Raw genomic sequence first — 15,946 nt, 5'->3', positions numbered from 1 at the left:
TACAAATCCCAAGGATTAAAATGGGAGGGCAAATCCCCAGGGGGCCAAAGGCGCTAATAAGCAGAATAATTATGATACAAGATGTGAAGTGAGTGGTCAGCTTGAATCCATTGGCATAGCGAACACATTTTGTGTTGCTAAAAATGCAGTATTGCCATGTTCTCAATGTGCAGCCAGACTCCAGCAGGAGAGCAAAGTCTGAGGCCTATAAACACTCCTTGCATGCAGTGGAACCGATTGATTATTGCACCCCGACCACGGTATGTCTTCTGAATGATTTGGAACTGGTAAATTGAGCCACGCCTTCAACTGATGGTGAGAGAAAGAGAACTGAGCTCCTCCCAGTTAGAGGGAGCGCAGTCCGCCCATATCTTCTGCTCCACTAAGCAATGGAAGACGGTTGTCTGAACCTGTGGGGAAGGAAATCACCAACAGTGCACAAAGCGTGGGGTTTGGAAGAGGGTTCCTTGCCCTAATGGGCAACCATGAGCGGAACTGCCAGGGGCAACGGGTTCCTGCAGTTGAGTGACTCGATTTTCGAACCAGTGGGGTAAATGACACAAATCAATATATGTACAGAGGATATAAGACCCATCCAGAATAGTGATCAAAAATCAAGGTAAATAGCAAAACTTTCAAGTACATGTAAATAAATACAAGAGACAACAGCACTGATCTTGACTGCTGAGCAGCAAAGAAAGAAGTAGTGAAGATGGTGATGGCTGTATCTGAGGAGCAGTGAAGGCTTGGATTGGTGGACTATGGTGGGGTAAAATGTGGGAAATGTAGCTTTTGTGTTTACTGTTTTCTGATTGGTTGCTGTTTAATTCAGTAAAAGAAAGAGAAGCATAATTTGAGCCTCAGGTCTTGACAAAATCTAGATTAGTGCAGGATGTGGAATGAGCAGTAAGAACTTCGCACTAAACTGCCTCATTGTACTAGCACATGTCAATATCATAGTGGTCGGGAATACAAAAAAGATACTGAGAATATTTCATGATCATGTTCCTCCTACATTTAATGCTGTTTTTAAGCAAAGTAGGGATGATGTAAATAAAATAAACTGTAGCAGAAAAATAAATAGGTACTGTAAGTGCAGAAATCTTAAAGGGGCAGCGCCCTATTACCTGGCTAGTCTGCCATTGCTTTTTTTAAATTATTTTACAGGACTGCATGAGTTTTACATTACAATTTCTGAAATAAGTAAGGGTACAGTATCCTAATGGACTTACTGGATTTTTTCTATAGATCAGCAGATAGAGAAATCCCATGACTGAGAAATAGATTCAGACAACAATTGACCATTTACACAGTTTATTGAACTACAAAACTGCGTGCATTAATCATGTCCATTTCCAATGACGTATACCTTTCACAGTGCCTAAGTCTTTTTGGAGACTTCAAAATTTGTTAAAAACCTAAGTGTGAACCAGTGCAAAAAAACAGGATACAACCATTCAGTATATCAATAAATAACCGTTGTACACCAGATTTTAAATAGATTTACCCAACTTAAAAATGTCAGTACAATGATGACCTACAACCAAAGTGGATCAAAAAGTTGGGCTCCGCATGTGGTTTCACCGGATATCGTATGGGTAAACGTCAGACATACAAGAGGCAAAGTGCATGCTCCACAGTCTAATGGTCTACTAAATGTTAGATGGGAGTTCAAAAGTTAGTGACGTTTGTATTCTAAATATTAACAGATATTTTTCAAATCTTTATGTTTAGCTTTTTGCATCATTTAAATACAAAAGAATATTTCTTTATGTTATTTTTGTGGTGTGCTTATGCAACAACATGAATAAAGCACTAAAGTTCTGTTCACATTTTCAAGAGCCTACATGTAGCAAAATGCACACTTGGTGTACCTTAGAGCACCAAAGTTAGGCAGTGTGTATAAGCACACATTATAAAACATGGTTTTCATTACGTGTGCGCAAAAGCCACATTACCCAACACGTTATTATTCCACTGTTCTATCTACTGCTAAAGGCTATATTTTATCTATTTAATCCCTTCAAACAGTGTATGGAGCTCAAAGGAGAAAAGACTAGAATCAAAGTCTCAAGCAATAAACATTAAAGTATGCATAATTAGTCAACACCTGCTTGGAGGGTATACAATGAACCCCCCATCACAAGATTTTGATGGTCACAATTAGAATACATTTCCAATGGAATTGAGATGTACCATTTTGTCTCAACATATTTTCCTTTAAATGGAACAAAATCAAGTTATCAAAAATTGCATTAATGCAGTTATCCATCTTTCACCATCCTTTAGAAATAACATGTTAGATTAAGATGGCACAGGTGCATCTGATATTTCTACAGCGGTACTGTAAATTACACACATGCATTATGTTTTATTCTTCTCACATCCCGAGGGGAAGGGCAACATAAAAACAAAGTTCTGCACTGCAAGTTAAATATATAAAAATCCTTTTTAAAAATAGTCCATACCTTCTGTTTATGCTGGTTTCAAATGTTTGCATCTGCCTATATTAAAATATATTTCGGTCAACATTCTGCTAATATATGTCAGCATTTCTTGTTGAGGGTTTTTCTTCCTACGTAAAACCAATTTAAAAATACCTACAGCAAAAATGTAGACACACTTCTAACAAAAGAATGATATCTTACTACCTTGTACATATCCCACCTCAGACATGAGGACCCACTCAGCACCAAATACTTGTGTTACCAGGGCTTCACTTTACTGCACTGGAGGAGTGAAAACATATGTGCTTGCACTGGTTGCCAAAACTTGCAAATAATAGTGCACTGTCCACATTATAACATTTAAATCCGGTACCTACCTACCAAATTCATTTATGTAGGTTATTTAACTTAGGACCAAAAACGATTAATAAGAATCACAGCGTGCATCAATATGATACTGAACTGTAGTTTTATAACTCGCCTGCTCAGTAGAATTGACTGAACAGTTTGATATATTCTGATCTGCACATTGAGCCACTGGCGCGGCAAAAAACAGTATTCATTGGCATGGTGCATTGCCCATGAAGTCTCCAATTACTCCCCAAACGTTGATTTCTGTTACTACGCAGACATCTGTCTCCTTGTTCAGTGGGTAGCGAAACACAATGTGTGTTTTATTATTGCCATCCACGCTGTGGCATCCCCGCTTGTAACGAAAACGGTGCTCCTGGTGAAGCAGCGTAGTTAACAAGTCCATCTGCCTGGACCTGGAAGTTCTCCAAAGCAGCTGCAGCTGACTGGGCCTTAAAAAAGCAAAAGAATAAACAAGGTGAACGTGAGCAGGCAACCATTACATAAGCAAGTTAACCTTCAAGGTGAAGAAGAAGCAGCATATGAAAAAATACTTACATCGACCAAACAAACATTGCAAAGAAAGCAGACCAGTAACAAGGGGAGTAGTACAAACCCTCTAAGAAGCTTTGGAAATTGCAAAAAGTTCCCTAATAGCTTGGCCCGTAGAAAAGCCCTCAATGTCCCTGAAGTGACCGTAACCACGTCTAAAGCCAAACTCAACCCACGGTGTTGTTAAATAAGGTGAGGGCTGCCAAAAGCACCATACGAAAACTTTCACCCAAACAGTTCTTCCTGGTGCTACAGATGAATGAAAGATGTTTTTGTAAACCACCTCAACATTACACATATTTTCAGTTTTGGGAGCATGAAGGCTGAGCGGACACTCTGGGATTCGAACATGTAACCATGATCTCAAACACAGTTCCCGATAGTAGACACATTAGTCCTCTGGACTACCAGATCATTTTGCGTTCCTCACATCAGCTATTTAATTGGAACACCCACAGGCATAACCCTAGGATCTCCTACCTTTAAATATTTGACTTAATAACAGCCTTGTGAACAAGTTACGTACATTCGGTAATGCTATTTCTGGTGGAGCTATCTAACTGCAGATTCCTCACCTTAGAATATTCCTCACGCGCCACACTGGATCCGAAAACTTTGAAGGAGGACCCCTGTGTGCCGTTAGGTGGCATCCACGCCGGATGTGACGTACACAGGCCTATATAGGCACCATCCATGCATGCTGACTTCAGTTGCTTTTGTGCCTCTTCCAAGTCCGCAGACTCAGAGGCAAAGCCAAAGTGGTCATTTCCAGTGTGTCGATATCATAAGTGGGATCTTTTTGAGTGAAAGAGTCCACTTGCGGTTAGATAAAGTCTAATAACAGAAAAGGCTTAACTGGTAGTAACTTGTTACCTGATAGAGACTTCTAACCATAGATTACATACCTTAGAACAGATACCAGAGCAATACATCCCAGGAGGTAGGTTCGTGAACTGGCTCAAAAGAAAAAGTAACGGAGGACCGACAGGCATAATTGCCCATTGTGATGGACCTGGCTGCTCAGAGTACTGCTTCATGAATATATGAAGTGCATCCACATCGCAGCAAGGCAAATGTTAGTACAGGCACTATGTGTGCTAACGCAGTAGAAGCAGCCTTGCCTCTGGTTGAATGGGCCCACAAGCCATCAGGAGGGTGCTTATTTACTGAAGCGTACAGAGGGAAACACATTCTTAGATGTGTGGGTATCAATCAAGCAAAAATATATAAAGGTAGGAAAAAATGATATTAGTTCCTCCACTTGAGAGCCTAGTCCCCACGTAGTTACTTTAAATAATTAACCACTCACCGAACTTTCCACAATTCTTTCAAACCTATATTTGTCTTTAAAAAAAAAATAGTTATTTTTACACAGCACGAAACATTACACATAAAACATCAGAATTCGATGTTCAAAAAACAAAAAGCGTTCCCAGTCCCTTCCTACCCATCCATTATATTTCCAGTTGCAAAACAATACAAATATCCAGGCAATCCGAGGGGAGATAGTCTTTTACACACAAAAATAAGGGGTGCTTCGACCTCCACTTGGTCCATGCGTTGTGTGTATTTGTACAGTACTATATATAATTTTCATAAAATGTAAAATTAAGACATACAAAAATGGTTGACCAGAAGAAGAGGAGGAGTCCAACAAATTGAAAATTATATGTAGTACTGTACAAATACACACGGCACATGGACTAAGTGGAGGTGGGAGTATCCCTCATTTTTGTGTGCAAGGAACTGATATAATTTTTTTCCTACCGTATATATTTTTTCTTGATTGATCCCCACACAACTTCTTGGGTGTTTGTCTCCGTTTGCTTTTTGCCTAGATGTGCTGGGGGATTAGTGCGAAACCCCTTGGTCTTATATATATTTACTAAAGCGTAGTAGATCTTTAATGAAGAGCAGGATCCAGTGGGATATAGCCTGTTTCTTCAAACCTAAGAATCCGATAAAAGACTGATCGTCCACTCGGTGGGGGTGTCTAGTTATATCAGTACAGAAGCTCAGAGCCCTCTTCGGGTCTAGGCAATGGAGACGTTCCTCTTCATTAGAGGGGTGAGGTGGAGCAAAGAATGTTGGAAGGGTAATAGTTTGGCCAACATGAAAAGGCATGACCACCTTTGATAAGAAGGATGTACACATCCGGAGAACCAACTTGTATGAGTAGTAGGAAGTATAAGGAGGGTTAACAGAAAGTGACCGAAGCTCACTCACCCTCTGGGCGATGTTATAGCCACTAAGAAGACTCTCTTCAGGGCAAGCAATCGGATGGAACATCTATGGATGGGTTCAAACAGGGAACACATAAGAATGGTCAAAAAACAAATTCAAGTCTGTTGGAAATTGGGCCACTGATTGAGAGGGGTTAAACCCTAATCAAGCAGCAACCACATTTTCTGTCAAATTAACTTGTACTTAACCCTCTGGTAACATGGCACAAAAGCAGCTAGGTTTAACGTAAGTAACAAAGTGTAAAGCATTTATGCATCACTTCAAACAGAAATAACGTAAAAACACAACACAAGAAAAATCCCACACCAATTTAGAAAACAAAATGTAATGAATAATTTGAGACCAAAACGACAAACATATAATCAGTAGAAACTGAGATTTGCAATTTTAAAGAACTAAGCAAAAATAGTGCCAAGTAGCTGAAAGCACCAACTGTGGCTATCTGGTCACACCGTACCGGGGCAAAGTCACACATTCAGGCCAACCGGGATGAAGTGCAGGCTACATACAGGGACCAAGTTAGGCCTGCTGAACAAGAGTACCTTAAATCTTGGATCAATCAGTCAATCAAGTATTTGTACAGGGTGGTTTCTCACCACGGGGGGTATCCAGGTGCTGGGAGACTGATGCCCTGTACTCCAACAGCCAGGTCTCGAGTTGTTTCCTGAAGTCAGAGAGGGTGGGCGCGGTTCGCAGGTGGAAGCGGAGTCCATTCCAGATTTGGCGGTGAGGAAGGAAAAGGAATGACCTCCACAGCGGTTTTGACAAATGCATTGGAGGTCTGCGAGGAATGTGGAGTGGAGTTCTCTGGTGGGTTGGTGAAAAATCTGGCAGTGGTTGATGTGATTGGGTCCGATGTTGTGTGGGGATTTTTATACGAGGGTCATTCCATTGAATTGGCATCTGGAGCTGACGGGGATCCATCGGAAAATAGAACATTGCGTTGATTTGTAGCTTGAGGGCGAGTTGGCTATCGATGATGCTGAAGTTGCGGGTTGTGGTCTGTTGGGATAGGGGTTGACCCGAGTGAGGTGGGACACCAGGTGTCGTCCCATGGTGAGGTGTTTTTTCCAAAGATGAGCACTTCCGTCTTGTCTGTGTTAAACTTCAGACAGTTGAACCTCATCCAAACAGCGAAGCTGGTCATGGCGTTCCTGAAATTGGAGCTGGTGGTGTTGTGGTCATCGGTGAGGGAGAGGATGAGTTGAGTGTCGTCAGCGTAGGAGATGATGTCGAGGCCGTGGGTGTTTACGATGTCGACCTGCTGCATCATTAAGGCGCTGAAGAGGATGAGGCTTTAGGAGAACCACTGAGGGACGCCGCAGATGCTGTCTTGGGTTCAGAGGTAAAAGGTGGTAGGCAGATTCTCTGGGTGCGTCCTTTGAGGAAGGAGTTGATCCACTTGAGGGCGTTGTCACGGATGCTGATGTGGTGGAGTCTGGCGATGAGGGTGTGATGGGAAATGGTGTTGAACGCTGCTGAGAGGTCGAGCAAAATTAGGGCTACCTACTCTCCTTGGTCAAGGAGGGCTCTGATGTCATCCACTGCAGCGATCAGTGCTGTGGTTGGCGTGGAAACTGAATTAAGAGGCGGCGAGCAGTTGTGTTCTTCCAGGTGTTCAGAGTGTTAGGTTCATGGCTTTTTCCAGAACTCTGGCAGGGAATGATAGCAGTGAGATGGGCCGGTAGTTTTAGAGTTTGCTGGTGTTGGTGGATGGTTTCTTCAGGAGTGGCTTGACCTTGGCGTGCTTTCATGAGTCAGGAACGGTGGCTGTGGTGATGGAAGCAGTGAGGATGGGAGTGAAGGTGCTGATGATTTCCTCTGTCCCGAGTTGAAGGCATGGTGGGACAGGCGTTGGTAGGTGCCCAAGAGTGAATCGTGTTCATGATGGCTGTGGTGTCATGTGCTAGTCCAGTCGGTGAGCTGGTGTCAGGAGTTGCTTGAAGATGGTCGGTTAAAGCTCAAATTTTCTGTAGATATCGGATATTTTGTCGAAGTAGTCTGCGAAAGTGTCACATAGGTCCTTAGAGGGTTGGATCATGTACTCGGTGGCTGAGGGGCAGGAGAACTTTTCTGATGATGCAGAATAGCCCCTTTGTGCGGTTAGCACTAGTCTCGATGCGGTTAAACAGGGTGTCCTTCTTCGCCGCCCTGAGGTGGTGGTATTTGCCGAGGGCTGCTTTGAAGGTGCTGAGGTCTGTGGGGCTTTTCTGCCATTTTCTTTTTAGTTGCTTACATTCTCTCTTTAATGGTCAGAGTTTGGCTGGGAACCAGCTGGGGTGCTTGCTGGATCTGCTGGTTTTAGATTTCCTTATACGGGCGACAGCATTAGCGCAATTAGGGATCCAGTCAGAGAAGATGCGAACATCTTGCTCGAGGTTTTCGGAGGGGTTGGGTCTGTTGATGTTGAGGGTGGTGGTCCATTTGGTCTCAGTGATTCCTCCCCACTTGTGGTGTGGGGGGATGCGAATGAGGGTACTGGTGAACTTGTGATGGTTAACTTACGATGCTGTGGTGCGTACAGGTCACAGAGCATTGAGAGGTCCCACAGTGAGGATGTGCTGCTCAGCCCAGGCAATGAGAGGTCCTGGTGTAGAGATGCGTTGTGCAGTGGCAGTTCAGAGGAGCTACGAGGCTGTGACGCAAAGTCCTGCATCGTTGTCCAGGATGCCATCGTAGAGGGGTTTATGAAGTAAAGTCCTGCGTCAAACATGTGTTGCGCACCGTCCCGTTGAAGTTGTGGAGTTTGTGATGTGCAGTCCTGCGTAGTCGTTGAGGATGTCATCGATAAAAAGCTTGCAATGCGAAAAAAAAGCTTGCAATGCGAAGGCCTGCGTCGAGGATGTGTAGTGCAGTTGCGGTTCTGAAGGGACTGAGGGCTGTTGGGTGAAGTCCTGCGCATGGGATGCATTGTGCAGCGTCTTGTGAAGAGTTTTGGGAGTGACTGCATTGGTTCTGCTGGGACCACAGCTGGGCTGGCAGAGCACCTTCAAGTCCACTTTCAAGGGTCTGGAACTAGGGTAGCACAATTTGGGGAACAAGGTGCACAACAGACTGAGTTCAGGTGCTGGGTTCAAGATGGGAGACGCCTGTTACATCCCAGAGGCCTCTGAACAGGAGGGAGGCCAACTCGACCTTGGAGCCAGTCTGGTGGTCCTGGGTTCAAGAAACAGGTCCAATCCTTTAATCATGCAGCAGGCAAGAGATGTTTCTAGAGGCTTCCACCCCTCTGTGGTGTCAGGCATTCACTTCCTCCTAGACCTGGCCTCAGATTGTCTAGGGTCACAATAGGCTACTGTCAAACACTTTGTGATGTGCGAGTGTGGTAGGTGACAGCTCTGCCCCCTCATCAAGTCAGAAACGGCTCATCCGGACAACACCTTTTGTTTTCCTGTGAGCAAGCAATACTCCAATACCAACTTTCAGCTGCACCTAGTCATGTGACCCACGGGACAGGCAGAAGACACCAAATGCTTAGGTAAAAAAAATGGCAACAAGATATCAGGACCATTCCTGCATGTGCAGAGCTCTTGTGTACACCCAGAGTTGAGGCCAAAGAAATAAGCAGTCCTCACCCGTGTCCACTCTAAACCAGTTCTGAAGGTAGCTTCCCTCCCACTCTGTTTGGAGCCAGCCTAGCAGCTAGTGTGGGCCATGGTGACAAAGCCTTTCCCTTCATCAGATCTCTCCTTACACTAAACTATGATTGAGCAGGCCTTACGCCTGTCCTTTTCAAGTTAACAAATTTCCTGGGCCCACCCCCACTGTCACAACTTTAAGGTCAAGCATTTGGCTAGACAGATGCTGGAGAGTCAATGTAAATGTTGCTGCACAATATACAAGGAACAGGTAGGCAAGTTAAATAAATATGTAAGGGGTAAGCCAATTTAACCAAATTGAAGTGGAGAGCACAGATACTTTGCACCTTTTTAGCAGTGGTAAAGCTCAGGGTTAGAACATCAAATAAAAACAGTATACAGAAAAAGTCGAACAATCTATGGTGGCTATGCAGAAAAGGCAGATTCACTACATATATGAATTGTGCTGAAAAATCTGTTAGATTTCATTTCTGAGGGCCTGATCAATAACCTTGTGTTAGTTTAAGGGCTACACTCGTAGTACCTTTCATTGTCACTGATGATATAGTAGAACCAATGCTAAGCCTATGACTTAACAGTTCTTTAATCATTATAATTAGTATGGAAAGATTGAGTAGTGTAATTTTCACAATAGAACATACTGAAATAAGCATTTAGAATCAACCCAATAGTCTTCAACTTGGAACGGCGACACTGGTCACGGACACATCAGAGACTTGATGTGTGAGGACAACATTGCAAAAACGTTGCACAATGCAAATAATTTATACCTGCACTCCTGAAAAAATGATCTTGGGATATTCCATGAGGAGCTATCGGAAAGAAATTCTGAATTTAGTACGAACTATATCTTGACAATGTTTATGTGACCTACCAGTGCCCCTGGTTATGCAACATCTTTTGCAGGCTTTCCACTAAAGCAATCTGTAAAATGACCCTAAATTCAATCGCAACGCTGGTTTTGATCTGATGTCCTGCATATCCAAATTGTGATTTAAGAGGTTGTGAAGTGGTGATATTTTAAACCATGTTTTCAGTCTTATACAGTTTGCTTTCTACCCAGACCAACTCCCACATTCTGATGGTAAATAGTTTAATATAGGCAAATCTATGTGGAGGTCTGAAATGCTGATTGCTTTTGTGCAACTACTTGACTTCTTTATTAGATGGAAAACGTTTGCCTATATAAGGGGTGGAAATGATTCAACTCAACACCATCTGAATGCTGTAATTTCATACTATTTCTAGTGCTATCTCAGATGCAATTTACCAACCAGTCTGTAGATTTTAGTAGTGGAAATTGTTTTTTTTTTGTTTTTTTGCAAATTCCAATTTTTAGAGGGTAGAGGATGTACCTGAGATGGTGAGAGGTCTTTCAGAACAATCACAAGGAAGGGTATAAGCAATGAAGCATGGTTTTACTACACAAGGTGGATTGGGTCTAGTCTCGACTTATGTTTGGACCTAAAAGAAATTTAGAGGAAAAGTTCCTGAGAACGTAAAGTTCAGTGGGGTAGGGCAGCAGTGGTGTCCTGGGAGGCATTGCCACCTGAGAGGCGCTGGACTGAGTAGCAGTGAAGATTTCTAAATTCTGAACTTCTCATTTTTTGGGAATTTGAAAATCTCAAGTGGGATGAAGCTGCAGGCTGTAGCCAGAGAAGGCTCCACGAGGCTGGATACCGTTGCTCAGAGGTTCAGCTGAACATTATTTTGCTGCTGTTGAGAAGACCGTAGTGGGAGCTACCGCAAAGTCAGGCCGACTGGCGATGCACTTTGGCCGTATAGGCGAGCAGGTAGGTCCTGATCTCCTGCCAGCTTTCAGGTCACTTTTTGGTAGAAATGATTTCTATGTCTCAAGTTTTGACTGAAGAATTCCCTTTAGCCCCACTTTCAAGGGTCAGGACTGGTTGCGCACCACTTGGTGGGATAGGACTCACTTCAGGTAGAGGCCAGGTGCAGGGTTAAAGGGACTCTGAAGCTTATGTCATGTCCCTGTAGCTCACACTGGAGGCCATCAAACTACCCCTCGTGTCACTTTGATAGTTCTAGGATCAAGCAACAAGGCACGCCTCACAGAGTACAACCTTCTGAGGGAAGAAGGCAAGCCTTACGGGGCAGAGCAGTCCTCTGGTAGCCGCAAGGCAGTCCTCTGAAGTACAAAGCAGGCCTTAAGCAGAAGGGCAGTTCTTACGGGGTAGAGCAGTACTCTGGTAGACGCAAGGTAGTCCTCTGAAGTACAAAGCAGGCTTAAGCTGAATGGCAGTCCTCTGAAGTACAAGACAGTCCTTCTGGGTGGGCTCCGCAGATCCAGAAGTGTACTGAAGAGTTGGTCTGAGGGGCCAATATTTGTATCTAGTGGCAGCCTTTTAAGTGGGGAAAATGTCTAGGCTACTCCCACATTTGGATCTGGAAAGTTTCTTCCTTCGCCCGTCCAGACTCCATGTAGTCTAGTGTGACAAAAGACTGGTATCAAGTTTCTTCGTGAGTGTGCTGGAGGCAGCCCTTTGAAATGTAAGTGGGGTAGAGAACAGCTCCACCCCTCCCATCCCATCCTGCCAATACTTAGTCCCCCTTCACCTCACTGCCTGGGAAGATACAGAATGGCCAACTGCCAACTATTAACAGTCATGAGAATCAGGATGCAGGATGCAGGCAGCAAATGGTTAGGAAATGAAAATGGCAACTTTCTAAAAGTACAAAATATGAAAGGGTATGGAGAAGAGGGCCAAGATGGAAAGTTTAAAGACTTAAGGACTCAATTCCCCATCCAAATTGAATCATACACCTAGTAGAGTCCAAAAAGTCTATTCACATAGAAATGTTCAATAACTAGATGAACAAATCAGATTGAAAGTGTTCAAATGTAGCTCCTACAATCTATCCAAGAAATCACATAACAGTGAAAAATGTATTAACACTAATAGTGAAGGATGCAAAAAGAGGGCAAAAGAAACCAGAAAAGAAATGCATAACTGGTTATTGGTTATTGGTATCCCATCATTACACGTATCGTGTCCAGTGTCATCCTCTGGGTTACCAAAATACCATACCATGCCATCTCTCTTACCATGAGTACAAGAGGCAATTGTGTATAGTAGTACCCTCGTCATAGAATTTCTTAACCAGAGAGTAATAAGCGAGGGTAGACAAGTGGTGCAGTGAGAAAGAGAAACGTGAATTAAAAAGGGATAGACATCTAGGCAATGATATCAAAAGACGGCTTCCTATGTAAAAACAGTGCAAATAATCTAGAGTAGTTGAAGTATGTCACTACTCATGTGGTCGACATGTTTCAGCTACACTGGGGTGAAGCAACACTCCCTAGCTTTCTTCTGTATCTACATATCATAGATGGTGACAGTTATGATGCTGGATTTATAAGTATCAAGGTCCTGAAGAAAGCTAGGGAGTGTTGCTTCACCCCAGTATACACAAAAAGTATGGTAAGCACTCAGGCTCCCATCGTAGGTCCCCTAGCGTCAGAGGTTGCTGAGCGTCCGGAGTCAAGGGAAACAGGCAGGTCTTACTCCAGTTCACCTTTAATCCTGACAATTGGCCAAACTCCTGGAGCAGGGCTCGAGCACCCGGTACTGAGTCCTCTGCATCTGCTAGATACAGCAAAAGGTCGTCTGCGTATAGGGATATGTAATGAGTCTCACGCAAGATACCTTCATAAGATCGTCCCTGCCGTGCATGCGCTGCCAGTGGTTCGATTGCCAGTGCGAACAGCAACAGTGATAAAGAGCAGCCCTGACGGGTACCCCTCTCCACCAGGCACGCCGCTGTTATCACGCGTCCCGTACGTACTCTGGCAGGATTGTACAAAAGCCGATACCATTGCATAAAAAGATCTCCTAAGCCAAATTCCTTCAGTACCCGGAATAGATATGGCAACTCCACACTGTCAAGGGCCTTTTCAATATCCACCGACAGTACCACTGCTCCCGACGATCCCTCACCTCCTTCCCCCATGATCCGTATCAACCGCCGTATACTTGTCGCGGTATTTCTGGTGGGGATGAAGCCAGATTGGTCTGGGTGTACTAAAGTGCACATGTGATCTACGAGTCGCGTGGGTAAAATCCTACTCAGGATCTTGTAGTCTACCGTGGGCATCGATAGCGGTCGGTACGCCGACCTAGACGTTGGGATTCCGCCCTTTTTCAGTAGCGGCACTATGATCGCTTCTCTGGTGGAAAGGGGCAACCTGCCCAATTCCCACGCCTCACTGTACACTGATTGCAATTGCGGAGCGAGGAGATCTATATACGTTGTATGAAACTCCACCGGGAGGCCATCTGCCCCCGGCGTCTTTCTTCTGACCATGTGTTTAACCGCTGCCCTGATCTCACCCAGGGAAATAACTGCTCCTAATTTGGCGACTTGCTCTGGCTCCAGTCGCGGCAAGTGTGCTGCTTCTAGGAAATCATCAAGATCACTGGGCAGTTCCCTCAACCTACTCTGGTAAAGCAACGTATAATAATCCAAAAATTGGTCATTGACCTCTTTCTGTGAATAAACCAGGCCCCCTTCTGGCGTAGTCAGCGACACTATTGGGTTCCCCCTGAGAGCTGGGTTGGCCAACCAGGCTAACAGTGATCCTACCCTATCTCTCTCAGCGTGAGCACGTACCATATATTCCTTATAATCAAAGCAGCGGAGCCGCTCAACCTGAACGGCCACCTTCTCCCGCGCCACCAGCACCTTCTCCTGTCCGCCCACGTTCGCGTGACTATCTTTTTTCCGCTTGGCGGAAGCGAGCCTCCTCCCGTTCTATTTCGTGTAACAGCGTCTTGCGCGTCCCCGTGGTGGACGAGATGCATTCCCCTCTCACCACGGCTTTGAAGGTGTCCCACTCATGGGCTCTACTCGTCGCTGTCCTGAATTTTCTAAAAAATGGTGCTATATGCCCATCCTGACCTCCGCACTGAATACTGGGTCCTTCAGTGCCATTGGGTTCAATCGCCATGTCGGGATCGCTTGTCGCTGTTGTGGCCAGATCACTGTTATCAGACAAGGGTTGTGGTCAGAGAGTGTTCGTGCCAGATACTCACTACTGTGCGTGAGCCCTTGGGCCCCCGGTGAGCACAAAACACTGTTGAGCCGTACATGTAAGTCATGTGGAACTGAATACAACGAATAGTCCCGGTCTGTGGGATGATGTGCCCGCCAGGCATCCAGGAGGCCCCACGCTTCCTGCCATTCCCGCTGCGCCTTAGCCATTCTGTGTGCCACTGATTGAGCCAGTGGGGGGTGAGAACGATCCAACTCCACATCTATAACGGAATTAAAATACCCCCCATGAACACCGTGCCAGCTAAGAATGATGCCAACCTACCAGATAGCTTCGAAAAGAATGTGGTTTGTTCCGAGTTGGGGGCGTACACATTGCAAAGCGTTACATCTCTTGTGTCTAGGTTGAGCCAATACCGCCACAAACCTACCCTCTGAATCCACCACTGTGTCCATAGGTTGGAAGGGAACCCCTGATCGCACCCAAATTAAAGTTCCCCTGGCAAACGCAGAGTAAGTAGTATAAAACAACTGTCCCCTCCATCTCCTCTGTAGTGCCCTCCCCTCAGCCTGATCAATGTGCGTTTCTTGTAAGAAGGCCACCTGAATCCCCCTACGGACTAAATATGCATGCACTTTATAACGCTTCCTCATGGAGTTCAGCCCCCGTACATTCCAGGTGATACATTTCAGCTCAAGTCGGGTCGCCATAGGAGAGCACACAACAAAGCACAACCCAGTACAGCCTAATGGGCACACTGACAAATCCCCAAAGTTCAAAACATCCCCAACTAACCCTCATCCCACTCTTCCCCAGAACAGGCGCCAAACCGTTGCTACCAATCCAAAACCAATCCCCACTAAGGGGAATACTCTGGGAGCTACCAGAGTCTCACAAGTAAAGTGAGGTAGAGGAGGTGACCCTGCACCAAACCGAGCCGGACAACGATCACACCGTCCCTGCGTGCCGGTTGTGCCTCGTACACGGAATCCCCCTCCTCTTGACAGTGTCACGCCCCATGTGAGCCCCCCCTCTTTGACGCGATCAGCCAGCTTACCATGATCTGCCCGTAGTAACCCCAGGCTTGTCGACACCTGCGCTATATCGTGGCGCAGTGCCTCTTTCGTGTCCGATATAGCTTGGAGGATCTGGTCCATCTGCTGCTGTTGCAGCCCCGCAGCTGGGCTTCCGGTCGGGCCCTGTTCCTGGCTCTCGAGGGAGTCCTCAGCGTGGTCAGGCGGTGCCACTCCCGGTTGTCGTTGAGTTTTCCCCATGGTCCAACCCCACAAGCGGGCCTTCAGCGCAGAGAGAGAGGGGTAGGTGCCTCCAGCTGTGCTCTCTGGGAGTTAAGATATGTGTACCAGCCCCCCCCCCCCACCGCATCCGCGCTCTCCGGTGGTCAGCAGCACGCAGGGTGACCCCACTGTCCGCTGGGTGTAGAAAAGGAGCCAGAGTCGCCAGTCAGCGCCAGCCAGAGAGGCGTCCCCACCAGTCACCGTCCCTGGGGTCACCAAGATTGGCTCTTCTCAATTGCGCCGGTTCCCTGTCCGCTGCAACCGCTCCTGTCGCAGACCGGGCAATCCACTCCCAGATGCTACCACTGTTCCTCCAACTGCCATGCCAGTCTTATCGAGGCCATCCCTATCAGGACCGCCTGCCTGCCACCAGGCGGTTCCACCAGCCTCAACTCTGCCGGGCCGGACCCCCGAGATGGCGTCACAGAAGTCAGCGGGGGTTGG

The 15,946-nt window shown here is 45.8% G+C and overlaps 1 protein-coding gene across 2 annotated transcripts in view; it reads right to left on the bottom strand.

The window, feature by feature from the left end:
* Positions 1 to 1,297: 1,297 nt before the first annotated feature.
* PROSER1 (proline and serine rich 1) overlaps positions 1,298 to 15,946 on the bottom strand; it is a 216,685-nt gene continuing 202,036 nt past the window's right edge. The window contains exons 13-14 of one of the 2 annotated variants that reach the window (XM_086935064.1): positions 5,577 to 5,639; positions 1,298 to 3,250 (exon numbers count right to left, since the gene is read on the bottom strand). In XM_086935064.1, the coding sequence (XP_086791190.1) occupies positions 3,125 to 3,250; positions 5,577 to 5,639 (189 nt within the window). In that variant the 3' untranslated portion in view covers positions 1,298 to 3,124. The remainder of the gene's footprint in view (positions 3,251 to 5,576; positions 5,640 to 15,946) is intronic. The other variant, XM_086935065.1, reaches the window with a different exon arrangement.

The sequence above is a fragment of the Lissotriton vulgaris genome, chromosome 8 (assembly GCF_964263255.1).
Source record: "Lissotriton vulgaris chromosome 8, aLisVul1.2, whole genome shotgun sequence".
Taxonomy (NCBI): domain Eukaryota; kingdom Metazoa; phylum Chordata; class Amphibia; order Caudata; family Salamandridae; genus Lissotriton; species Lissotriton vulgaris.
Note: the sequence above shows the minus strand (reverse complement) of the source record. Positions and strands in the feature narration are given on the sequence as shown.